The 27618-nt window shown below is 37.6% G+C and overlaps 2 protein-coding genes across 2 annotated transcripts; one reads left to right on the top strand and one right to left on the bottom strand.

Moving 5' to 3' along the window:
• Positions 1-1121: 1121 nt before the first annotated feature.
• LOC133635457 (serine/threonine-protein kinase NIM1-like) lies at positions 1122-16273 on the bottom strand. The gene is made up of 4 exons (XM_062028674.1): positions 16240-16273; positions 12442-12756; positions 6515-6783; positions 1122-3904 (listed from the first exon to the last, which is right to left on the bottom strand). Exons 1-4 carry the CDS (start codon positions 16271-16273, stop codon positions 3158-3160), a joined length of 1365 nt encoding a protein of 454 aa, XP_061884658.1. The 3' UTR covers positions 1122-3157.
• Positions 16274-17573: 1300 nt separating this feature from the next.
• LOC133635113 (DNA polymerase epsilon subunit 4-like) lies at positions 17574-24223 on the top strand. Its single transcript, XM_062027892.1, has 4 exons — positions 17574-17954; positions 21534-21618; positions 21868-21909; positions 24006-24223. Exons 1-4 carry the CDS (start codon positions 17700-17702, stop codon positions 24017-24019), a joined length of 396 nt encoding a protein of 131 aa, XP_061883876.1. The 5' UTR covers positions 17574-17699; the 3' UTR covers positions 24020-24223.
• The last annotated feature ends 3395 nt before the right edge of the window (positions 24224-27618 follow it).

Here is a 27618-nt window from a genome sequence, read left to right as displayed (position 1 = left end):
ACCATCGGGCAGGCACTACAGGTGCATCAGAGCCAGAACAAACCGGCTCAGAGACAGCTTCTTTCCCAGAGCTGTCACCATCTTGAACTCTAACTTATAATAAATAATTCACCTCTCTGCAATATCCTACCCTAATACCCTACTGTGCAATATTACCCTTCGAGTGCAATACATCCGACACTGATTGTTATCACTCCGGTACTCTTGTATTGTTTTGTATATTGTACAGGATTGCTTATTATTTTTATTGGATAGTAGTCTATTTATTTCAATTCTTAGTTTTATCTTTATTACTTCTTGTGTAATTTATTTTTATCCCATATTTGTTCCAACTACCATACCTTAAATTGGAGTCTTTAATCTCGTTATATGCAAATATAATGACAATAAAGTCAATTCTATTCTATTCTATGCTTCACTGTAGGCATTGGCCTGGTGATGAGCGGTGCCTGCTTTCCTCCAAAGTTTTGCTATTGTTTATTTAAGAGTTAGAATGCATTTAAAAAAAAAGGTGTTCTTGGCTTACATACAGGTTGTGAATATTAGACAAAATTCCCCCAAAAAAGTTTAGGGGATGATACATGGACTGGACTCTCACTATTATGTTAGATCCACTATGGACTGGACTCTCACTATTATGTTGGATCCACTATGGACTGGACTCTCACACTATTATGTTAGATCCACTATGGACTGGACTCTCACTATTATGTTAGATCCACTATGGACTGGACTCTTACACTATTATGTTAGATCCACTATGGACTGGACTCTCACTATTATGTTAGATCCACTATGGCCTGGACTCTCACAATATTATGTTAGATCCACTATGGACTGGACTCTCACACTATTATGTTAGATCCACTATGGACTGGACTCTCACTATTATGTTAGATCCACTATGGACTGGACTCTTATTATATTATGCTAGATCCACTATGGACTGGACTCTCACTATTATGCTAGATCCGCTATGGACTGGACTCTCACTATTATGCTAGATCCACTATGGACTGGACTCTCACTATTATGTTAGATCCACTATGGACTGGACTCTCACTATTATGCTAGATCCACTATGGACTGGACTCTCACTATTATGTTAGATCCACTATGGACTGGACTCTCACTATTATATTAGAGCCACTATGGACTGGACTCTCACTATTATGTTAGATCCACTATGGACTGGACTCTCACACTATTATGTTAGATCCACTATGGACTGGACTCTCACTATTATGTTAGATCCACTATGGCCTGGACTCTCACAATATTATGTTAGATCCACTCTGGACTGGACTCTCACTATTATGTTAGATCCACTTTGGCCTGGACTCTCACAATATTATGTTAGATCCACTATGGACTGGACTCTCACACTATTATGTTAGATCCACTATGGACTGGACTCTCACTATTATGTTAGATCCACTTTGGCCTGGACTCTCACAATATTATGTTAGATCCACTATGGACTGGATTCTCACTATTATGTTAGATCCACTATGGACTGGACTCTCACTATTATGTTAGATCCACTATGGACTGGATTCTCACTATTATGTTAGATCCACAATGGACTGGACTCTCACACTATTATGTTAGATCCATTATGGACTGGACTCTCACTATTATGTTAGATCCACTATGGACTGGACTCTCACACTATTATGTTAGATCCATTATGGACTGGACTCTCACTATTATGTTAGACCCACTATGGATTGGACTCTCACACTATTATGTTAGATTCATTGTGGACTGGACTAACACTATTATGTTAGATCCACTATGGACTGGACTATCACTATTATGCTAGATCCACTATGGACTGGACTCTCACTATTATGTTAGATCCACTATGGACTGGACTCTCACTATTATGTTAGATCCACTATGGTCTGGACTCTCACAATATTATGTTAGATCCTCTATGGACTGGACTCTCCCTATTATGTTAGCTCCACTATGGACTGGACTCTCACAATATTATGCTAGATCCACTATGGACTGGACTCTCACTATTATGTTAGATCCACTATAGACTGGACTCTCACAATATTATGCTAGATCCACTATGGACTGGACTCTCACTATTATGTTAGATCCACTATGGACTGGACTCTCACACTATTATGTTAGATCCACTATAGACTGGACTCTCACTATTATGTTAGATCCACTATGGACTGGACTCTCACACTATTATGCTAGATCCACTATGGACTGGACTCTCACTATTATTTTAGATCCACTATGGACTGGACTCTCACTATTATGTTAGATCCACTATGGACTGGACTCTCACACTATTATGTTAGATCCACTATGGACTGGACTCTCACACTATTATGTTAGATCCACTATGGACTGGACTCTCATACTATTATGTTAGATCCACTATGGACTGGACTCTTTCCCCACATCTGCGGTCCTCTACAAAGGTTTCTCATTGTCGCATTGGGTTGAGTTTTTCCTTGCCCTGATGTGGAATCTGAACCGAGGATGTCGTTGTGGCTTGTGCAGCCCTTTGAGACACTTGTGATTTAGGGCTATATAAGTAAACATTGATTGATTGATACATACAAAATTAATGAACACTTTACTGAGAGTAATTGAGAATGTAAAGGCATGCATATTCTCCTGACTGAGAAGCAGCGTCCTCTGCAGTGGACATTTTGTCAGTGCTGCACTTAAAAAAAAAGAAAAGCGCCCTGCAGGAGACCCTGGCTCTTTAAGACGTTATATTAGATTGTGCGCCTTGTCTAAGTACAGTATCACAGTGCATCGTTGTCTGTACATTTTTTGCGTGGTCCTGCTTGGACTCCGTCGACACTTTTCATGTCATTTCCAAGCCAGACGTGTTTTTCCAGTCTCAGCTTTCATTGCTGTCGGAGCGAGCATGTTCTCAGGACCCCCTGCTGGGATTACCTGTGGCCTCGTCGGCTTAGCCGTGCAGATTTATACGCCGCGTCTGCGAGGGATTTCAGCGCGGTGACTGATGAATCCTGAGCATTGCTGGCACGGAGCGAGTCACGGCTCATTACTTCAGGAGAAACGTCTTTAAAGTGTGAGATGAAGGACGCCCCTCCCCTTCCTGGCCCGTCTTCTCCACCCGAGTGTTGCATAACTTCGACGGTCTTCCACGGTGTCAGAGTATAAGACAGACGGCGGAAGGGTCGTGTTTGTCCACAGACGCTGCGCACCACTTACTCTTACAGTCGTCTGGGCGCAGCGCCTCGTAGCCGACGGCCTCCGCCAACCTCCTCTTCTGCACCCGGTGCAGGAGGATGCGGTAGGTGCCGGTCAGAGGGCTCATGGAGTCCGAACAGGGGTTGTTCTGCAGGTGAAGCGCCGCAATTCCCAGATCGGACAATAGCGTTTTCACCTCCTCCTCTTCCTCGCTTAGAGTCGGCGCGGCCTGAGCAAAGTGGGCCGGCGACAGAGGCAGGGAGCCAAAAGGACGAGGGCCCTCGGTCCCCCTGAGCCAAGCGCTGTCTGCTATTTGGGTAAGCGAGGAGCGGTCCACTGGTACCGGACGCAGCATACCTTTGATGAGCATCTGGCACTGGTCAGGCACGTACGGCGGGATGCTGTAGGCCCCTTGAAGGATGCAACGCTTCAGCCGCCCCAAATTGTCCCCGAAAAAAGGCAAAGTGGCGGTCACGGTGAAGTAGAGAAGAATACCTAGAGCCCAGATGTCCGAGCAGCATCCCATGTAGCCTTTGTCTCGGAAAAGTTCGGGCGCGGCGTACGGCGGGGAGCCGCAGAAATTGCTGAGCAACTCGTGGGGTGCGCTCTCTGTGCTGAAGCCGAAGTCACCCACCTTGATGCAGTAGCTGGTGGTGTAGAAGATGTTCTCCGCTTTCAGGTCTCTGTGGACGATGTTGTTGTCGTGCTGCAACAGAAACAAAAACTAATCAACAGTGTTCACCAAGCATTCATTTGCGGCGGCCCGCCACTAAAACATTTGGACCGACACAAATAGATTTGGCGCTAAGGATGGCTACCGTTCACATTTGAACCCATACGGTACAGAGTAGGGGTGTGGGAAAAAATCGATTCGAATTCGAATCGCGATTCTCACGTTGTGCGATTCAGAATCGATTCTCATTTTGAAAAAATCGATTTTTATTTTTTTTTGTATTTTTTAAAAAATTAATCAATCCAACAAAACAATACACAGCAATACCATAACAATGCAGTCCAGTTCCAAAACCAAAACCTGACCCAGCAACACTCAGAACTGCAATAAACAGAACAATTGAGAGGAGACACAAACACAACACAGAACAAACCAAAAGTAGTGAAACAAAAATGAATATTATCAACAACAGTATCAATATTAGTTACAATTTCAACATAGCAGTGATTAAAAATCCCTCATTGACATTATCATTAGACATTTATTAAAAAAAAAAAAAAGAACAATAGTGTCACAGTGGCTTACACTTGCATCGCATCTCATAAACTTGACAACACACTGTGTCCAATATTTTCACAAAGATAAAATAAGTCATATTTTTGGTTCATTTAATACTTAAAACAAATTTACATTATTGCAATCAGTTGATAAAACATTGTCCTTTACAATTATAAAAGCTTTTTACAAAAATCTACTACTCTGCTTGCATGTCAGCCGACTGGGGTAGATCCTGCTGAAATCTATGTATTGAATGAATAGAGAATCCATTTGAATCGGGAAAAAAATCGTTTTTGAATCGAGAATCTTGTTAAATTGAAAAAAAAAAAAAATCGATTTGGAATCGAATCGTGACCCCAAGAATCGATATTGAATCGAATCGTGGGACACCCAAAGATTCACAGCCCTATTACACACCATAGGAGGATACAAAAATGCATAACTAACTGCTAAGCTTGAGCTCTAGAACGTAAACTGGGAGGCAGATCAATAGAAATGTTGACAGTAACGATACAAAGTAAAGTATCAGTATATGATCGATACTACATCAGATCAGTATTTTATAGTACTGTATAAAAAAAATGTTTTTGTTATTGTTTACAAACTCGGGAAATAAGAGACAACAGTAGTATTTGCTTTTGTTTAGATATTTTGCACTGTGGACTGTATTATAAATGTTGCATGTAGTAATAAAAGGAAGTAAGGAAATAATTTAAACATGAATTGATATTGTCGGATTGTAACAAAAAATTTTATCATTTTATGATGAATTCAAATCTTAAACATGCATTGGCCAATTCTGCCCCAGGAACTGCCTGCTATTACATCAGTACCCTAATTAGTAGTATCGTCCTAAACTAATGTAAAGTCTCCAAACAACAGAATAAAAAATGCTTATTACATTTTAATTGAACTATAAATGGATTTGTGTTACAGCAGAAAGTAACCAGATAATAACAGTAAATCAGCAAGTACATTTTGAGAGAATAATACAACTGGAAATGTAGTAATATGTTAACGGATACATCTGCACATAAATTAGGAGCTATCAATTTTTATTAGAGATGTCCGATAATGGCTTTTTTGCCGATATTCCGATATTGTCCAACTCTTAATTACCGATTCCTATATCAACCGATACCGATATATACAGTCGTGGAATGAACACATTATTATGCCTAATTTTGTTGTGATGCCCCGCTGGATGCATTAAACAATGTAACAAGGTTTTCCAAAATAAATCAACTCAAGTTATGGAAGAAAATGCCAAGATGGCATTGCCATATTTATTATTGAAGTCACAAAGTGCATTATTTTTTTTAACATGCCTCAAAACAGCAGCTTGGAATTTGGGACATGCTCTCCCTGAGAGAGCATGAGGAGGTTGAGGTGGGCGGGGAGGTGGGGGGCGGGTATGGGGGTAGGGGGTAGCGGGGGGTGTATATTGTAGCATCCCGGAAGAGTTAGTGCTGCAAGGGGTTCTGGGTATTTGTTCTGTTGTGTTTATGTTGTGTTACGGTGCGGATGTTCTCCCGAAATGTGTTTGTCATTCTTGTTTGGTGTGGGATCACAGTGTGGCACCTATTTGTAACAGTGTTAAAGTTGTTTATACGGCGACCCTCAGTGTGACCTGTATGGCTGTTGACCAAATATGGCTTGCATTCACTTGTGTGTGTGAAAAGCCGTAGATATTATGTGACTGGGCCGGCACGCAAAGGAAGTGCCTTTAAGGTTTATTGGCGCTCTGTACTTCTCCCTACGTCCGTGTACACAGCGGCGTTTTAAAAAGCCATAAGTTTTACTTTTTGAAACCGATACCGATAATTTCAGATATTACATTTTAAAGCATTTATCGGACGATATTATCGGACATCCCTAATTTTTATTACCATTTATATGCCAAAAATATATTTTTTTATTGCAATATGCTACAACATATATACTGCGGTATAAATTTTAGGCCATATCGCGCATCACTAATATCAATAAAATACGTAGGTTACTATGATACATCTTTGAGGCATGGTATTTTCCAGCACACCACAAGTAAAGAGATGTGTAATAAAAGGTGCAACTGATGCTCACCATGTGTTTCACCGCAGAGACCACTTGACCAAAGATCAGTTTGGCCTCCAAGTCGCCTAGCTTGCCCCTGGTGGTGATACGAGAGAACAGGTCGCCGCCGCTGCCGTACTCCATCGCCAGGTACATCTTCCTGCTGGTCTCCATCACCTCGTACAGACGCACCACGTTGGGGTGGCACAGCTTTTCCATGCAGCGGATCTCGGAGGAGGTGATCGGCTGGCCTCCCTTATCCAGACGCTGCTTGTCCACGACCTTCACTGCCACTCTTTCTGGCGGAAAACACGGGGGAGGAGATTTTGACAAGAGGGTCGAAGCATCTGTCAGGTGCGGTCCGTCAGATAAAGCAGAGGTGTCCAAAGTGCGGCCCAGAGGTCTTTTGCTGTCCGCAGATAATTTTTTAATGGCCCGTGGCACGTTCTAAAATTACTTATACAAAAAAAAAACACTCAAAAGTGGAATTGAATAGCCTTCAGGTGAAATGTAACAAGAATAAATTGCAATGTTGACTTTAATAACACAGAGCTGCCATGCAAGCAGTTTTATTTATTTTTTACTAAAAAAATAATAATGAATCAAAATAACTGTGGTTTTGAATTATTGACCAAATGAAGGCTTCAATTGCTCCACATCAAATATTCCACTTTGAGATATGTTTGGGGTAGAATATTGCATATTTTGTGTATTTGCAATATAAAAAAAACAAAGTTCTCTATGACAAAAAGGGCATTAAACAAAACAAAACATGAGAAAAATTATTATAAAAACATATAATCCCCGAAAGGGATAAGCGGTAGAAAATGGATGGATGGATAATTGACATAGATCTAAAGTTGATTTAGACTTCTAGAGATACGTGGGTTGAAAGTTAAAAAAAATTATAACTTTTTTCCTTTTTTAACACTTTTATGAAAGGGGCTCTTTTTATTCCCAAGAATTATAGTGAGACTTATTTTAACTATCGTTGCTCAAAAAATAATAATGAATCAAAATCCCTGTTGTTAGGAATTATTGACCTATTGAAGGCTTCAATTGCTCCACATCAAATTTTCCACTATAAGATTTTTTTGGGGGGGAAATATCGCATGTTTTGTGTATTTGCCATATAAAAAACAAAGTTTTCAATGACAAAAAGGGCATGAAACAAAAAAAAAAGTGAGAAAATAATAAAAAACAATCTACAGATGGATGTAAAGTTGATTTAGACTTCTAGAGATATGTGGGTTGAAAGTAAAAAAAAAAGGATTACTTTTTCCTTTTTTAAACACTTTTATGAAAGGGGCTCTTTTTATTCCCAAGAATTATAGTGAGTGATGTTTTAACTATCATTGCTCAAAAAATAATAATGAATCAAAATCCCTGTTGTTATGAATTATTGACCTATTGAAGGCTTCAATTGCTCCACATCAAATATTCCACTACGAGATATTTTGGGGGGAAAATATTGCATATTTTGTGTATTTGTCATATAAAAAAACAACGATTTCTATGACAAAAAGGGCATTAAACAAAAAAAAAGTGAGAAAAATAATTTAGAAAAAAACATAATGGACAGATAGATCTAAAGTTGATTTAGACTTCTAGAAATATGTGGGTTGAAAGTAAAAAAAAACTGATTACTTTTTTCTTTTTTTAACACTTTTATGAAAGGGGCTCTTTTTATTCCCAAGAATTATAGTGAGACTTGTTTTAACTATCATTGCTCAAAAAATAATAATGAATCAAAATCAATGTTAGGAATTATTGACCTATTGAAGGCTTCAATTGCTCCACATCAAATATTCTACTATGAGATATTTCGGGGGGAAAATATTGCATATTTTGTGTATTTGTCATGTAAAAAAACCAAAGTTTTTGATGACAAAAAGGGCATTAAACAAAAAAAAGTGAGACAAATAATAAAATAAACAATCGACAGATAGATCTAAAGTTGATTTAGACTTCTAGAGATACGTGCGTTGAAAGTAAAAATGTTTTTTTAACTTTTTTCTTTTTTTTAACACTTTTATGAAAGGGGCTCTTTTTATTCCCAAGAATTATAGTGAGTGATGTTTTAACTATCATTGCTCAAAAAATAATAATGAATCAAAATCCCTGTTGTTATGAATTATTGACCTATTGAAGGCTTCAATTGCTCCACATCAAATATTCCACTACGAGATATTTTGGGGGGAAAATATTGCATATTTTGTGTATTTGCCATATAAAAAAACAACGATTTCTATGACAAAAAGGGCATTAAACAAAAAAAAAAAGTGAGAAAAATAATTTAGAAAAAAACATAATGGACAGACAGATCTAAAGTTGATTTAGACTTCTAGAAATATGTGGGTTGAAAGTATAAAAAAAACTGATTACTTTTTTCTTTTTTTAACACTTTTATGAAAGGGGCTCTTTTTATTCCCAAGAATTATAGTGAGACTTGTTTTAACTATCATTGCTCAAAAAATAATAATTAATCAAAATCACTGTTAGGAATTATTTACCTATTGAAGGCTTCAATTGCTCCACATCAAATATTCTACTTTAAAATATTTATGGGAGGAAAATATTGCATATTTTGTGTATTTGTCATGTAAAAAAAACAAAGTTTTTATGACAAAAAGGGCATTAAACAAAAAAAAATGTAAGAAAAATAATAAAATAAACATAATCGACAGATAGATCTAAAGTTGATTTAGACTTCTACAAATACGTGCGTTGAAAGTAAAAATGTTTTTTTTACTTTTTTCTTTTTTTTAACACTTTTATGAAAGGGGCTCTTTTTATTCCCAAGAATTATAGTGAGTGATGTTTTAACTATCATTGCTCAAAAAATAATAATGAATCAAAATCCCTGTTGTTATGAATTATTTACCTATTGAAGGCTTCAATTGCTCCACATCAAATATTCCACTACGAGATATTTTGGGGGGAAAATATTGCATATTTTGTGTATTTGCCATATAAAAAAACAACGATTTCTATGACAAAAAGGGCATTAAACAAAAAAAAAAGTGAGAAAAATAATTTAGAAAAAAACATAATGGACAGACAGATCTAAAGTTGATTTAGACTTCTAGAAATATGTGGGTTGAAAGTATAAAAAAAACTGATTACTTTTTTCTTTTTTTAACACTTTTATGAAAGGGGCTCTTTTTATTCCCAAGAATTATAGTGAGACTTGTTTTAACTATCATTGCTCAAAAAATAATAATTAATCAAAATCACTGTTAGGAATTATTTACCTATTGAAGGCTTCAATTGCTCCACATCAAATATTCTACTTTAAAATATTTATGGGAGGAAAATATTGCATATTTTGTGTATTTGTCATGTAAAAAAAACAAAGTTTTTATGACAAAAAGGGCATTAAACAAAAAAAAATGTAAGAAAAATAATAAAATAAACATAATCGACAGATAGATCTAAAGTTGATTTAGACTTCTACAAATATGTGGGTTGAAAGTAAAAATGTTTTTTTTTAACTTTTTTCTTTTTTTTAACACTTTTATGAAAGGGGCTCTTATGATCCCCAGGAATTATAGTGAGATTTTTTTAAACTCTCATTGTTCAAAAAATAATAATGAATCAAAATCACTGTCATTATGAATTATTGACCTATTGAAGGCTTCAATTGCTCCACATCAAATTTTCCACTACGAGATATTTTGGGGGGGGGGGGGGGGGGGGGGGGGATATTGCATATTTTGTGTATCTGCCATATAAAAAAAAACAACGTTTTCTATGACAAAAAGGGCATGAGTAAAATAATAAAAACATATAATCGACGGATAGATCTGAAGTTGATCTAGACTTCTATAGATATGTGGGTTGAAAGTTAAAAAAAATGTATTACTTTTTTTTTTTTTTAACACTTTTATGAAAGGGGCTCTTATGATCCCCAGGTTGTTTTTTTTTAACTCACATTGTTCAAAAAATAATAATGAACCAAAGTCAATGTTATTAATTATTGACCTATTTAAGGCTCCAATTACTTCACATAAAATATTTCACTTTGAACATTTTTGAGGGGAAAATATTGCATATTTTCTGTTATTGCTATAGAAATATTTGAAAAAAAAACTTTATATCGACAGATAAATATGAAGTTGATCTTGAGATTTAAGCGTGCAAAAATATACGTATTATATGACATGCTTGTATATTATATGACTGTGAGTCCAAACTTGAGGGGAGCCCTAAAGGTTAAAATAATCTATATATTGTGTTGGTTTTGAAAATGAAAAATATCAAAATGGCCCTCGCATGCTTGGATGCAGGGCCGGCCCGTGGCATAGGCCGTATAGGCAAATGCTAAGGGCGCCGTCCATCAGGGGGCGCCACGCCAGTGCCACAAATGTTGGAGAAAAAAAAATATATATTATTATTTCTAAATACAAAAAATAATCCCACGTTAATTAAAATGCAACGTAAAGCCTATTTAATAGAAATATTATTTGTTACAACATTACCCCCCCCCCACCCCCCCACCCCGCACGGTGCACCCCCTCCCTTCCCGTATCATGACTCTTACCACATCAAAAAATCAACACAAGATGTCAAAACGGCCAAAACTGTCAGGTGCCCAGGGAAGAAAACATAGAAAAGAAGAGGAGGAGAAACGAGAAAAAGACAGAGGTAGCAGGTAGGTAACGTTAGCCTACATGAAATTATTTGTCTGTTACAGAATGTGATAGTAACCTGGCTTTTTAGCGTTAAGCTAATGTTACATGATTCGGCAATTGCTAATCAATAAATAGCTAGTTCTGTTTTAACGTCGGGTTAACATTGTGGAGGGGGCTAAATTGTTATGGAAAATAATAATGTAACGTTAGGTAATTACAGTACTCCCACCTTACATTCCTTAGGGACATTTGTATTAGATCTTTTAAGCAGGTGTTTTTTGTTTACATTGTTATTGCCTTCTGGTTAGCTAATGTTTGCCCTGCAGGTAATAGTCACTTTTCCACCTCTTTATATATTAGGCATACCGTATTTCCTTGAATTGGCGCCGGGAATATAGTATTCGCCTGCCTAGAATTACAGCCGGGTCAAACTCGTTTCGCAAAATAATTAGCGCATGCTTGGCACTTCCGCCGGGTCAAATATGAGTCATTAAATGACTCCCGCCTCCAGGTGGTAGAGGGCGCTAGTGATCCTTCTTGCGACTACCAGTACTGCAGGAGACAGGTACTGCAGAAGAAGACAACAAGCAGCAAGCATGCAGCAATTGTTTGCTTGCACTTTTAACATGGAGGATTACATATCTAAAATAAAACCGTTTTCTAAACTGGACTTTCAATCGAAGCAGGAGGTAATAATTAAAGGAATATCTCCAGAGACTTTTAAAATTGAAGAAAGATGAGAAAGACTGCCTTTGATCAGAAGCAGCTGCACATGGACCCATCTACAAGTAAAGGTAAGATCATAATAACGTTTTTTTTATTAAATGTGTTTTTAATGATAAGGTATGCGCCGGAGTGAGAAGAGGTTTTAAAATAATTAGAGCATGCTTGCTCATTCCGCATGGTTTTGGTAACCGCAGGAGTGAGAAGAGGTTTTAAATTAATTAGCGCCCCTGCGGCTATTCAAGGAAATACGGTAGTTGTAAGCCTAGTTGTTAAAGTGCACATCATCAATGTTCATTAAGCAATATCACATGAGAGGGAATGCTGTTTTTTTATTTGAGCACTGCTGTGATTCGGTTAAAGATAATCATAACATAACATTCTCCTATAATATGTTAATTTGCTTTCTTTAAGTAAAAAAAAAGGTCAAAGACAAAGCTATTCGGTTTCTTGTGAGTATATACACTTCACTGCCGATGTGGGGGAGGGTGCCACCTAAAATCTTGCCTAGGGCGCCAGATTGGTTGCTTGGATTTTTCAGTCTGCAGCCCTCAGTTGAAAAAGTTTGGACACCCCTGGGCTAAAGCGTGAAGGTGATACCTTTGGTCAAAGCATGGATGCCCAGTCTGACTGAGGAGAAGTTCCCCTGCCCGATCTCCCCGCGCAGCTCGTAGAATCCAACCCTGCGCCCGAGAATGAGCTCGTTGACCATCCTCTCGTTGTGTGCCAGGTCGTAGACTACCCTGTCGAAGGGCGTCTGCCGCACCCTCTCGGCCTCGCTCACCTGCGGGATGGCTCTTCTCGCAGCGGCAGCAAAAGCGGACATCGGCGGCTTGGGGGTCTTTTCCGCCTTCTGTGACTCATCTTTGGCTTTGTTATTGACTTTCTGCTTGGGCCACAGCTTTGTCTTGATGGCTTTTGGGAAGAGAAGACACAAAGGGAACACAACTTTGACATAATTGTAGCCTTTTTCAGACAACTGAACTTGGAAGTCAATGAAAAAGCTCTAGATGACAAAATTAAAGAGCAGTGGACTGCGAGTAAGTCGACGTCACTAGGACTGGCTGACGTAACCGAAACTACACATTGCTTGCTTACTTTGTCCAGAGATATGAAGAAAATGGCTGATAAAGCATTTTAGTTAGTTGACATAGTTTACCGGGTCTTATTGTTGGGTCGCGAACGTCGCAAAAAAATATAATTTTCTCAGCAGTGGCCGTATGGGCCTCAGTGGTAATACACTTTTCCACCACTTGTTGCAGTAAACACAATATCAAACATAAGAAGTCTAGAACTAAAGTCATAGAGAAGTTTCTTAAGCGCAATAATTATGACTAAAGTGGTGAAACTATTTTTATTTTCACTTAAATTTTATTGACAGTTTAAGAAATGTATTACTATTTAGTTTATTCATTTTGGCAGTAAAATAATTGCAGGTAAATGCATTTTTTTGGTGATTTATGCAGTTTATTTGGTTAGTACTTAGTTTTTATAAGCAGCCTGACCTAAACCGAAGGTTTATTATGTGTTATATAAATCATCTTTATGATCAACACAAGGTTTCATATCATTTGACAAGGTTGTTAACCTATTAAACTGTACGTAGTTTAGATATAATTAATGAATATGGTTAGAATCAAGATTAGGATCACTAATTCAGTGTTAATATTGCAGATATTGTTATTGTGGAGCAGCCTATTGAGCAACACTGTTCATAAACTAATATTTCCGAATTAAGAAGTTGTCTTCATAGTCTTTATTGTAAGTTAGCACATGCTTAAAAATATCTCAAAAGCTAAATTTAAAAGCAGATGGCTAAATTAGGGCTACTGAATAATGCGATTAGTCGACTAATCGTTTGGATAGTTGATGATTAGTCGAGTAATTGTTAGAATAGTAGATTATTAGTCGACCAATCGTTGAGATAGTTGATAATTAGTCGACCAATTGTTGAGTTAGTTGAGGCATAGTCGACCAATAGCTGAGATAATTGATGATTAGTCGACCAATCGTTTAGATCGCCAATTATTACTCGACCAATCAGTTAGATTGCCAATGATTAGTGGATCAATCGTTGAAATCACCAATGATTAGTTGACCCTTTGTTAAAATAGTAAATGATTAGTCGACCAATCGCTGAGACAGTCGAGGATTAGTCGACTAATCGTTGTGATAGTCGAGGATTAGTCGACCAATCATTGTGATAGTCGAAGATTAGTCGACCAGTCGTTGAGATAGTCGAGGATTAGTCGACCAATCATTGTGATAGTCGAAGATTAGTCCACCAATCGTTGAGATAGTTGAAGATTAGTCCACCAATCATTGAGATAGTCAAGGATTAGTCGACCAATCTTTGTGATAGTCAAGGATTAGTCGTCCAATCGTTGAGATGGTCAATGATTAGTCGACCAATCGTTGAGTTGGTCGATGACTAGTCGACCAACCCCTGAGATGGTCCATGATTAGTCGACCAATCCCTGAGATAACCGATGATTAGTCAACCAATCGCTGAGATAGTCGATGATTAGTCAACCAATCGCTGAGATAGTCGACCAATCGCTGAGATAGTCGATGATTAGTCAACCAAATCGCTGAGATAGTCGATGATTAGTCGACCAATTGCTGAGGTAGTCGATGATTAGTCGACCAATTGCTGAGGTAGTCGATTAGTCGACCAATAGCTGAGATAGTCGATGATTTGTCGACCAATTGCTGAGATAGTCGATGATTAGTCGACCAATTGCTGAGATAGTCGATGATTAGTCGACCAATCGCTGAGATTGCCAAGGATTAGTCGACCAATTGTTAAGATAGTCAATAACAATTCAATGATCAAAATAGTTGTTACTGCAGCCTTAATTGTCAACATAAGCAGAACCAACTTAAGTGGGTTCTATTGTATTAAGATAACCCATCACATTTACACATCATTTTACACTATAATAACATCTCCATAGAAACCTAGTAATTATCATCGTTTTCATGCATTAACAAATGTTTCGGGAAAAAAAGCAGAGACCTTTTATAATCAAAGTATTTTATTTTATTTTTTTAACTTTATCAAAATTAATTACTGTAATTATGTAGTCCTCAACCCCACTACCAGTGTCGTCACATGTTATTGTCTTGTACAAAGGTGCCATCATTTCAACATCTGGGTATATTTATTTTCATCAAAACATTTGAGAAAGAACCCAATCTCTGTAAAGAAGCAAAAATGCATTGTTTTCTTCTTATTACAGTACATTTTTGTTAAAAAAAATATATCCACAAGGACAACAAGCTTTGGTATGACACTAAGCTTGAGCAGCATGTAACAAGGACCTTTCTAATACTCGGTGGTTGTGGGATAGATTTAGTCAGAGGCAGCTTTAGTCCTCAAAATGGAAAGGATTAACCTTTTTTTTTGGTACAGTACGGTATTACTATGTGGCGTCTAATTGGGGAAAGCTATTGATGCTAGCGGTTTAAAGTCAGGTCATAATAGAAGACCGCCATAACAAAGCTAAAGACTAACTTCCACATTTTGTCTACATATTTTTAAGTTGCTACATATTGTATGTTAGTACAAATGTGTGACACATGTACAAAAAATGATGTACTTGGAATAAACACAAAGCCTACGTTTCTAAGAAATGTGTTCCGGAAAGTAAATGTGGGGAAAATCCAAAGTGAAAACAAATATTGACATTTTTCTGCACAGTGTTCATAGCTGCAGTAAATACTATTGATTCAGTTTAAGCAATTACTTTTGCCAATAAAAACAGAAAAAAAACCATTAGGGATGTCCAATGTTACCATTAATGCAAATTACTAGTGCTTTTAAATCAGAATATAAGATCTTTATCGTCACAAATACAACATATATACAGCAAAATATAGAGACAACATTTGTGATGTTATTTAAATGTTATTGCAATGTTGCAGTTATTAGTTGTATTGAAATTAATATATTTACTGTGGATCAGGAAAACTACTGCAGTATACAAAAAAGACAATACATTGCAAAACGTGTAAAAATACAATATATTAAAAAATAAAAAATTACTTCAAAGAGGGAAAATAAACCATATTTTACATAATAAAATGTGCTTTTGAACATATAAGCTTGTTTTTACAAACGTACTTAAGGAGCGCCATCCCGAGGATCTGTCAAGTATTGCACCAAAACAAAATTCAAGGCAGTGGAAATATTTTTGAGGAAAGTCATCAGAAACACTGATTTTTGACTGTAGTTTATTGATAATGTATCTCAAAAATACATCACATTGCTTTATTTTTTGTCTTTAATTAGTTTCACCAATTAAAAAGCTAAAAAACTGTGAAAACCATGACACTATGCTCCCTAAAAAGCAGAGACAAACAGTATTACCACAAAATAAAAAGTAATACATGTACCTGCATGCTGTGAGTCCTTCATACTGCCCCTCATCCTGTAACACCTGGCTGTGACTGAACATGTGAGCAGATCTTCATTAGACAATCCTATTAAAGGCAGAGTATTAGTGGACTTGCTCATTGGCTCCCACACAAGCTCAAAGCATGGAAATGCTGCATACACAATATAATGTGTACAGAGAACACTAATCATGTATTTTACTAAATGTATTGCTTATGGTTAATAACAGATGTGGGAGGAGGTTTTTTTTCAACTGATTATAAAAGGTTTTAAGGCAAAACTGCTATTTTGTAGTTGTAGTTAGTATTTAAGTCTACTAGATGTCAATTGATGCTGCAGTGTTATTCAGTGTGTGAACTTATGTAGCTGAATTGTTTGCTTTAGAACTTGTGAAGTGTTTCTTTTTTTTACATCAAATTATGCTGACAATATTATTAAACGTTCATTTTATTTAATTGTATTAAATTTACCAGAAGTGTATAGAGGTTAATGTGTGTTTTATAACAAACGCCTTTTTGACACCGAATATATTAAACTGATTGTTTGCGTTTAAATTTTGGGGACTGTTTTTTTTTTTTTTTACATCAAATCATCCTGTCAATTTCATTAAATGTTCATTTTTTCCATTTACCGAAAGTGGGTCTTGAGTTTTGAGGCAACAAATATTTCTGCACTGAATTTGTACACAGTATTTTTTTTTACACTAAACTTTAAAACACTGTATTGGAAAAAAATAATTTTAAAACACACAAATTTACTCATTAATTTAATCAAATTATGCTGACAATTTAATTTAATAAAATGTGCTAGCAAAATGCGTGTGTTTAAAAATAAAATTTTAAAATTCAGTTTGTTAAATTACAGCGTTTTAAAATTCAGTTGAACAAAATCCAGCGCAAATATATCCGTTGCTTTAAAACACAAAACCCACTTACGGTAAATAATATTTAAATAAATTGACAATTTTGTGAAATTGTCAGCATAATTTGATGTCAAAAAATAATTTCACGAAATTCAAACGCATTATAATAAAACAGAGAACACAATTAACATCACATTCAGATTTGTATTTTTTTTTCACTTTAAATCAAATTAAAATAATGAAACAAAGATGTATGAAATTTGTATCAAAAAGAAAAAAAAACATATTCAGCAAGTATGAAACTATTTTTATTTTTCAGCACTGGAAGCGACAAAACTTGCTTTGATGGACATGTGATCCCAGCCAATAGTAAAGTCCTGGTTTCCGACTAAGCCAATCAGCGACGACAATTTAGTTGGCGGGAGAGGAAAAGGCGGGGCATTAGTGAGGATTTCTAACCAATCAGCGCACTGTAAGCTCAAAGAAACCGGAAGCACATGCTCCTGTGTTCATCTTCTGTATTCATCCCTGATATGTCACGACACAAGCAGACTTTGGTTTGTTTATTTGTAGACTTTTAGCCACAGAGAGGACAAGATGGCAGCGGTAGTGGCTTCACTTGTAACCCACACGGAGCTGGAGCCTGACCGCGGTGGGAGCGAAGAGGAGAGCCGAGGGGCCGCCGAGGCTCCGGAGGAGGGCGGCCAGCAGCAGGCGACGGTTCCCGCGGCTACCGGGACTCACAACCGGTTGTCCAAACTCCCGCTGGCCCGCATCAAGGCCTTGATGAAGTCGGACCCAGATGTGTCCCTCGCCAGCCAGGAGTCGGTCTTCATTATTGCCAAAGCCACGGTAAACAAAGTCAGTCTTGCTGTGTCCCTTGTGGCGCGTAGGAGTCCGTTTAGTCTCGCGATATTTAGTTGCAGCGTGACTTGCCATGCGGAAGTGACTTCTCAAAACCGTAACAAGACGTACGTTAAAGATTTTATTTGTACAATAATTACACTCATTGTACGATTAATAATTAAAAAATGACTATGATTTGACCTGTTCAATACTTGGCTCTTAGCAAACGTAAACACGATGTCTCTCGTGCCTTTTTACAACCATGTGGGGGCGCTGTTCTACCGGTGGCCTCTTTTTTAAACAGTGTTACTGTATTTAAAGGTAAAATTGTATTATAAGATGTTCTGCTACTAATACACGATCTTTGTTAATGGTTTACCGTGTCAATTAGTCTCGAGCAACGTCATATTGAGCATGTACGATTAATAATGCATATGTTCCTTCTTGACTGCACTTAAATGTAGAATATATTTACATTATTCATATATTATATATATTATATATTATATGTATTATTATTATTGTCTTTTGTGAGCGAACTGTGGTGCTGAATTTCCCCCAGGTATCAATAAAGTACTTTCTATTCTATTCTATTCTAATACCATAAACAAATATAATTCTTCTAAGGCAGTGTTTTTCAACCTTTTTTGAGCCAAGGCACATTTTTTGCGTTGAAAAAATGCGGAGGCACACCACCAGCAGAAATCACTAAACAACGAAACTCAGTTGGCAGTAAAAAGTTGTGGTCGCAATTGTTGGATATGACTTTAAACCATAACCAAGCATGCATCACTATAGCTCTTATCTCAAAGTAGGTGTACTGTCACCACCTGTCACATCACACCCTGACTTATTTGGAGTGTTTTGCTGTTTTCCTGTGTGTAGTGTTTTAGTTCTTTTCTTACGCTCCTTTTTTTGTTGGTATTTTCCTATAGCAGTTTCATGTCTTCCTTTGAGCGATATTTCCCGTATCTACTTTGTTTTAGCAATCAAGAATATATCAGTTGTTTGTATCATTCTTTGTGGGGACATTTGTTGATTGTCATGTACGGATGTACTTTGTGGACGCCGTATTTGCTCCACAGTAAGTCTTTTCTGTCGTCCAGCATTCTGTTTTCGTTTACTCTGTAGCCAGTTGAGTTTTAGTTTCGTTCTGCATAGCCTTCCCTAAGCTTCAATGTCTTTTCTTAGGGGCACTCAACTTTTGTTTATTTTTGGTTTAGGCATTAGACACCTTTTTACCTGCACACTGCCTCCTGCTGTTTCCGACATCTACAAAGCAATTAGCTACCGGCTGCCACCTACTGATATGGAAGAGTATTACACGGTTACTCTGCTGAGCTTTAGACAGCACCGACACTCAACAACAACATATCTTTTGCAGACTATAATTATTGGCTTGCAAAAAATATTTTTAACCCAAATAGGTGAATTTAGATAATCTCCCACAGTACACCAGACTGTATCTCACAGCACACTAGTGTGCTGCGGCACTGTGGTTGAAAAACACTGCTCTAAGCTTCTGGTGTGATTTTTTTTTTTTTTTTGGCAACACTGCTTTTTGTATTATCATGATATGCTAACACATTCAGTTTATCTCCCAGTTTACACTAAAAAAATTTAACTTTAAGTACACTTTCATTGTTTTATGGAGGTAAACATAGTTTGTAACAACTCAAATGAAAATGTGATGTTCAATCACTGTTTTAAAAATAATTATGCTTTCAGTGCACATGGACTTATCCACAGGTACATACAGTTTTAAAAAAAACAACTCAAATTTGCAGGTATATCAAGTGCGTAATACAATAACATACAACACATATATTAAATTCCAGTGGTGGGCCGTGCGTTTCTCACCTAGGCCTTCAATGATGTCCTACTTAGTCCGACTTCACCTCTCAAAATACCGTAATTTATGTCACCACATGGACACATCTGGAGATACTATACAGAAATCCACTTGCACACTACTGCGCATTGAATCCTCTCAACAGTGTACAAAACGGTCTATTTTTTGGCACATTTAACATGCAATAAACCCACTTCAGCAAATAAAACATATCTTATGTGGTACTGTCAAAATTAAAATAATCTAATTGTATGGCAACACTAAATGGTCCCTAGTGTGTGAATGTGAGTGTGAATGTTGTCTGTCTATCTGTGTTGGCCCTGCGATGAGATGGCGACTTGTCCAGGGTGTACCCCGCCTACCGCCCGATTGTAGCTGAGATAGGCTCCAGCACCCCCCGTGACCCCGAAAGGGATAAGCGGTAGAAAATGGATGGATGTATAAAACAACTGAAACATGAAAAAATTAAGAAGTAAAATATTGGAACTCACAATTTGTAGCACCCATTCGACGACTTATAAGCCAGTGGTACCACTCGTAGTCTGTTGATTCGTGTGAATGTCGCGGGCAAACCATTTCACCGCAGAGCTAGCTTGAGGGTAGCCGTATAAACAACTTTAACACTGTCACAAATATGCGCCACACTGTGAACCCACACCAAACGAGAATGACAAACAAATATCAGGAGAACATCCGCACCGTAACACAACATAAACACAACAGAACATATATCCAGAACCCCTTGCAGCACTAAGTCTTCCGGGACAGTACATTATACACTCCCCGCTACCTCCTACCCCCCAACCTCAACCTCCTCATGCTCTCTCAGGGAGAGCATGTCCCAAATTCCAAGCTGCTGTTTTGAGGCATGTTAAAAAAAATAATGCACTTTGTGACTTGAATAATAAATATGGCAGTGCCATGTTGGCATTTTTTTCCATAACTTGAGTTGATTTATTTTGGAAAACCTTGTTACATTGTTTAATGCATCACAACAAAATTAGGCATAATGTGTTAATTCCACGACTGTATATATCGGTATCGGATGATATCTGAATCGGTAATTAAGAGTTGGACAATATCAGATCTCGGCAAAAAAGCCATTATCGGACATCTCTATCTTATATTTTTATGGCTTGTATGGCTCCGGTGCCACTTCCTGTTTTCGCAACTTGTGATTGGATAAGTGAGTATGCAATCACAGCGTAAGGCCAGCTAAAAGGCCTTGCTGACAACAACTCATGATCTGATTGGCTATGGCAATTGTCTATGAACCGTATGTGTCCGTTCACTTGTATCCCAGTTTGTATCCCCGATACAAACAGACCCTTGCATTGTTGATTCTGAAGGCCCCGGGCAGATTTCGTACAGCATGGCAACATAAGCTAGCTGAATTCTGATTGGATAAAAACTCCAACCCTAAAAACAACAGCACTGGAAAGAGTATAACATGAGATGCAGAGAATATGAATATTTTTTTATATTTAGGGAATGTAAATTAAAAATTACTTTTATCTTTAATTATGATCATGATTTCTGGTTAAGTTAGGCCAGCAGAGAAGGCCTTGCTGGCCCTGACGGCACACTACTGTTAAATGCAGTATAGACTGATACCTAAAACAAATGTTTTCTGCATGACTTTTTGGTATACCGTTTTGAGCAAGTGTATATTTGTGTAAAATTAACTCACCACAGATTCAACAGTGGTCTTAACAATCCTGTTTGTCCTGCAGGAGTTGTTTGTGGAGATGATCGCCAAAGATGCTTTGGTGTATGCACAGCAAGGGAAGAGGAAAACGCTGCAAAGAAAAGACTTGGGTAAATTCACAGCAACACAACATGTGCAAGTTTGTAATAATAATCTATTCAGTCAATAAGTTCAGGATCAGTATTGTACATAACACTTAACATACAATAATTCTTCCTCTGGTAAAGTAAACCAACCAAAACATTTCATTATAGTCTTTCTAAAGGCAGAATGATTGCCTAGTAAAGTTTTCAATAAGTGTACATTATAAGTATTGAAAATTATATTTAAAAATCAGTTTTTTTCTTGTGTCTCTGTAGACAACGCAATAGAGGCTGTGGACGAATTTGCATTTCTGGAAGGTGAGCGATTTTCTTTTTAAACATTTCACTATTGACTGGTTGAATTGTTTCAGATAATACATTTGCAGTGAAGCGTATACAGTATTTACTTTCTTTGTTCTTTATTTATACAGGTCACTAGGTATAATAATAGTACAGTGGAACCTCGATTTATGGACTTAATTGTTTCTTGAACAGGGTTTGTATATATAAATGTGCGCACAGTGAAGCAAATTTCTCCATAAGAAACATTGTAAATATGAATAATGGGTTCCATCCTTGACAAAAATTCCTATTTGTTTACACTTTTAACACAATATAAAGTGCTATAAAGCACTGTATATCAAACATAACAAGGTGATGAATTAAGTATATCTTAACAAGCCAAAACAACAATGACAAGCTAAACTGTCCTGTTTGCGATGCTCTGCCAACAAACGCAAACGCACAGAAGTCCCTTTGGTGCCCTCACAAACAATAAGAAATCACAAAAAAGCCTTAACTATATTGCTACAATAATAAACATTTAAGAAAAGTAAAATCCACTTTCTATTGTCATCGGCTAATAAGCAGCTGATGAGGAGAGAATAAAGCAGACAGGAGGAAAAGGGTCTGTGTGTGCCACTGAACGAAAGGAATGTGTCTTCTCCTCTGCAATATAAGTTTGCTTTGGCATTTTTTTACAGAAAAGTCCGTTCTCATCACAATTTCAAACTTGCTTCAATCTCTTTAATACAAGCAAGCACAAAATGAATAAATGAAGTGTTCCTACTGAGACATGGTTCACACACAGAGGCATACTTGGCTCTATCTTATTTGGGAGTTATCCTATCTGGGGATAGCTGGTCTGAGATTTTAAGTATGCAAGCTAAGACATCGTACTTACTATACAAAAGGTTCTACTAGCTAAGATGTATGACGGAATATCTGAATCGTGTGATCGGTCCCAACAGTCTCCACATAACTTTATACATATGTTTTGGCTGTGCCCATTCCTGTGCAGTTATTGGACACCATTTTTAATACTTTGTCTTTGGTAAATGGCAAAAGGGTTAAACCGAATCCTCTAAGTCAGTGGTCCCCGCGGTTCGTGGACCGATTGGTACAGGGCCACACAAGAATTAAATAAAAAATATTGTTTTATTAAATCAACATAAAAAACACAATATATACATTATATATCAATATAGATCAATACAGTCTGCAGGGATACAGTCCGTAAGCACACATGATTGTATTTCTTTATGACAAAAATATATATATAATAATACCATCTCACCCCCCGGTCCGTGGGACAAATTTTCAAGCGTTGACCGGTCCGCAGCTACAAAAAGGTTGGGGACCACTGCTCTAAGTGGACTATTCGGGGTAGCCCCTGTGTCATCTTCTCTTAGAAAATCCCAAAATAATCTGGTGGCATCCACTACTTTGTTAGCTTGAAGACTTATTGTGCTGAACTGGAAGGCTGCAGCGCCTCCATACCCCACCCGCTGGATCAGAAATACTCTTTCTTTAAATTGGAGAAAAGTAGGCTGACAGTCAATGGTTGTTCTGTAAAATCTCAAGAAGTATGTGATTCTTTCTTAAAATGTGTAAAGAAGACTGATCTCCAGTTTGGCCCCGATTGAGACGTGGATTGATGAGCCTTTTGTTTGCTGCAACATGTTAGGGCCATTCGGAAGTGGAGTTATCTGTGGCTTCATATCAATATTTGCATGATATATAGTTCGGAAATCGAAAAGTTCTCAAAAAGAGGGTTCATAAATCAAGGTTCCATAATACATTTATTTTCTGAGCGCCTTTCAAGGCACTTTAAAGCATTTGAAATGTTGTTTTTACAATTAATATTGAAATGATAAGAGTTCTGTAGATTGTGTGGGATTAAATATTAATTCCTTAGTCTTAAAGCAAAATGGAGCGCATTACTGATCCGCAACCAGCAGAGGCACTGTTAATTCGGTTTCAACCAGTTGTTATCTGGAAATGATCGAAACAGTATCTCAGAATATTCAGAGAAATGTTCTTTGAGTCATTTAGTCAAATTTGCTTCAGATAACATTGTTTTTTTTAATTGTAAGTATCTGATCTCTAATTATTTTCCATTGTATTGTCCTTAGGTACGTTAGATTAAACCGAACATCAAGACATGAAAACACCACATGAAAACACCATCTTTTTATTTTATTTCATGGACTATAAAGTGAAAACATCTCTACAACTTTTTTAAAACGTCACCATCAGTTTGGATAGTTTCATTTGGTGCCTAAAAGCTGTGTACATTGAATGTAAATACAGTATTTGTGAAATCTTGCTATTCGTGAAATAAATGTACATTTCAGACCACTTGTTTTTTTTAATGAATTTTGAATAGCATTTATGTTGACGTACACATACACACCATCAGTGTTCCATTCAGACTCAAACAAGAGGTTGAGAAGGCTATCTTGAACTACGTGTCTTGTTAATCAAGGCAGGTGGTCATGTTTGCGCCAAAGTGCTCGCTGTCCAAGGTGCTGATTGTGGGACCGACGGCAGTGCATAAGATCACTACCATGTCAGAGTGTCACATTACGTGACATGTTTACACAATTATATTTTTAGGTTATTTTTACAACCAAATGTGACCCCAAATACTGTAAGCAAATGTCCAATCAGTAAGGATGCACTCCCTCTTTTAAAGCAGTGCTATGACTTCCATTATAAAACACTGTACTACAGTAACTTTACATACTTATCTCAAGTCGATCGTTTTAGTTAAATTGTGCAAAGTGGCAGTTATTAACAACTGGCAGGAGGAATGCTTGTATAATAGGACACACACTGCAATTTTTTTACACACAGACAGCAATACAAGCCTTTGTTGAAATCTTGAATGTTTTTGCACCACAGAGCGTATTTTGTGTGTCACTGGAGAAAACCTTCCCAAGTTTCGAGTTAGCGTTTGGAATGTTATACAATCTCCGTAGAGCCGCTGTGTGTGTTGTTCTTGCTGACCGCATTCGTTAAACAGTGCTTTCGCTCGCATTCGAGACACGGCCAAACCCACCACCCCCCCGTGTGAGTTGTTGGGACTACAAATTTTCCAAATAAATGCTTGAGTGTATTCAAGATGGTTTTTCGGGGTTTAGAGTTTCAGGCGGGAATGAAACACGGCGGTGAGAATCACACGTTTGCTTCCAGGAGCGCACCAGTCGACTCCCTGAAGAGGAATGTCTTACACGCACACAAAGAGATCACATAATCCCGTGTTGAAGGATTGGACATTGTTTTATTGCCACAGTCAATAAAGACATTCTATTAAGGCAGTGTAAGGTAAAAAGAAAACCAAATGTTCTCCTTGAATGAAGAATGTATGACCGGTTGGCCTAATGGTCACTTTTAAATCTTATAATCTTGCAACCTTTCTATGCAAATGAGTATTAAAAGAAATAAACACATTATTCTTGTAATTTTATCTTGTTCTCCAAATGTTAAGTTCGGAATATAATAAAACACTCTGTGAGACAAGAACACCTGTCGTTCCCTTTTTTTATGCATTCTAAATAGAGATGTCCGATAATATCGGACTGCCGATATTATCGGACGATAAATGCTTTAAAATGTATTATCGGTATCGGTTTCAAAAAGTAAAATTTATGACTTTTTAAAACGCCGCTGTACGGAGTGTTACACGGACGTAGGGAGAAGTACAGAGCAGTTGCGTCTCCCAGTCATACTTGCCAACCCTCCCGATTTTCCCGGGAGACTCCCGAATTTCAGTGCCCCTCCCGAAAATCTCCCGGGGCAACCATTCTCCCGAATTTCTCCCGATTTCCACCCAGACAACAATATTGGGGGCGTGCCTTAAAGGCACTGCCTTTCCGTGCCGGCCCAATCACATAATATCTACCGCTTTTCACACACACAAGTGAATGCAAGACATACTTGGTCAACAGCCATACAGGTCACACTGAGGGTGACCGTATAAACAACTTTAACACTGTTACAAATATGCGCCACACTGTGAACACACACCAAACAAGAATGACAAACACATTTCGGGAGAACATCCACACCGTAACACAACATAAACACAACAGAACAAATACCCAGAACCCCTTGCAGCACTAACTCTTCCGGGATGCTACAATATACAACCTTCGCTACCCATGACCCCTCCCCCACCTCAACCCCACCCACCTCATGCTCTCTCAGGGAGAGCATGTCCCAAATTCCAAGCTGCTGTTTTGAGGCATGTTAAAAAAAATAATGCACTTTGTGACTTCAATAATAAATATGGCAGTGCTATGTTGGCATTTTTTTCCATAACTTGAGTTGATTTATTTTGGAAAACCTTGTTACATTGTTTAATGCATCCAGCGGGGCATCACAACAAAATTAGGCATAATAATGTGTTAATTCCACGACTGTATGTATCGGTTGATATCGGAATCGGTAATTAAGAGTTGGACAATATCGGATATCGGCAAAAAACCATTATCGGACATCTCTAATTCTAAATCCTAAATAAATGCTAACACAAGGTGCCTAACAATGCAGGTAATGAGAGTCATCTACTTTGCCTATAAAGACCTCTAAAAATATCCCAAAACCACCAACAATATTCAAATTGAATGCCATGACCTGCCTTTTAACCAAGTATTAGCCACACTGTTATTAAAAGACCTAACACCCAGGAAGTGTTTTTAGTAACAGAGAGTTAACTAGCTAATGCAGCTATTGACCCACTGAGCTGCTGCATCACCTCTGAGTTGGTAAAAGTCTGCGCTTGTTCTAAATTATGCTTTGTATTTGTATAGTAAAAGATTTTGATCGCGACATAAAGTCGCGATCAAAAGTTGACATACACTTGTAAAGAACATAATGTCATGGCTGTCTTGAGTTTCCAATAATTTCTACAACTCTTATTTTTTTTGTGATAGAGTGATTGGAGCACATACTTGTTGGTCACAAAAACATTCATGAAGTTTGCTTCTTTTATGAATTTATTATGGGTCTACTGAAAATGTGACCCAATGTGCTGGGTCAAAAGTATACATACAGCAATGTTAATATTTGCTTACATGTCCCTTGGCAAGTTTCACTGCAATAAGGCGCTTTTGGTAGCCATCCACAAGCTTCTGCTTGAATTTTTGACCACTCCTCTTGACAAAATTGGTGCAGTTCAGCTAAATTTGTTGGTTTTCTGACATGGACTTGTTTCTTCAGCATTGTCCACACATTTAAGTCAGGACTTTGGAAAGGCCATTCTAAAACCTTCATTCTAGCCTGATTTAGCCATTCCTTTACCACTTTTGACGTGTGTTTGGGGTCATTGTCCTGTTGGAACACCCAACTGCGCCTTCAATCCCAGGAACACCATACCTACCGTCAAGCATGGTGGTGGTAGTATTATGCTCTGGGCCTGTTTTTCTGCCAAAGGAACTGGTGCTTTAAATGGGACAATGAAAAAGGAGGATTACCTCCAAGCTAAAATCATCAGCCCGGAGGTTGGGTCTTGGGCGCAGTTGGGTGTTCCAACAGGACAAAGACCCCAAACACACGTCAAAAGTGGTAAAGGAATGGCTAAATCAGGCTAGAATTAAGGTTTTAGAATGGCCTTCCCAAAGTCCTGATTTAAACGTGTGGACAATGCTGAAGAAACAAGTCCATGTCAGAAAACCAACAACTTTAGCTGAACTGCACGAATTGTGTCAAGTGTAGTGGTCAAAAATTCCACCAGAAACTTGT

The sequence above is a fragment of the Entelurus aequoreus genome, linkage group LG19 (genome assembly GCF_033978785.1).
Source record: "Entelurus aequoreus isolate RoL-2023_Sb linkage group LG19, RoL_Eaeq_v1.1, whole genome shotgun sequence".
Taxonomy (NCBI): Eukaryota; Metazoa; Chordata; class Actinopteri; order Syngnathiformes; family Syngnathidae; genus Entelurus; species Entelurus aequoreus.
This window is presented reverse-complemented; position numbering and strand designations above follow the sequence as displayed.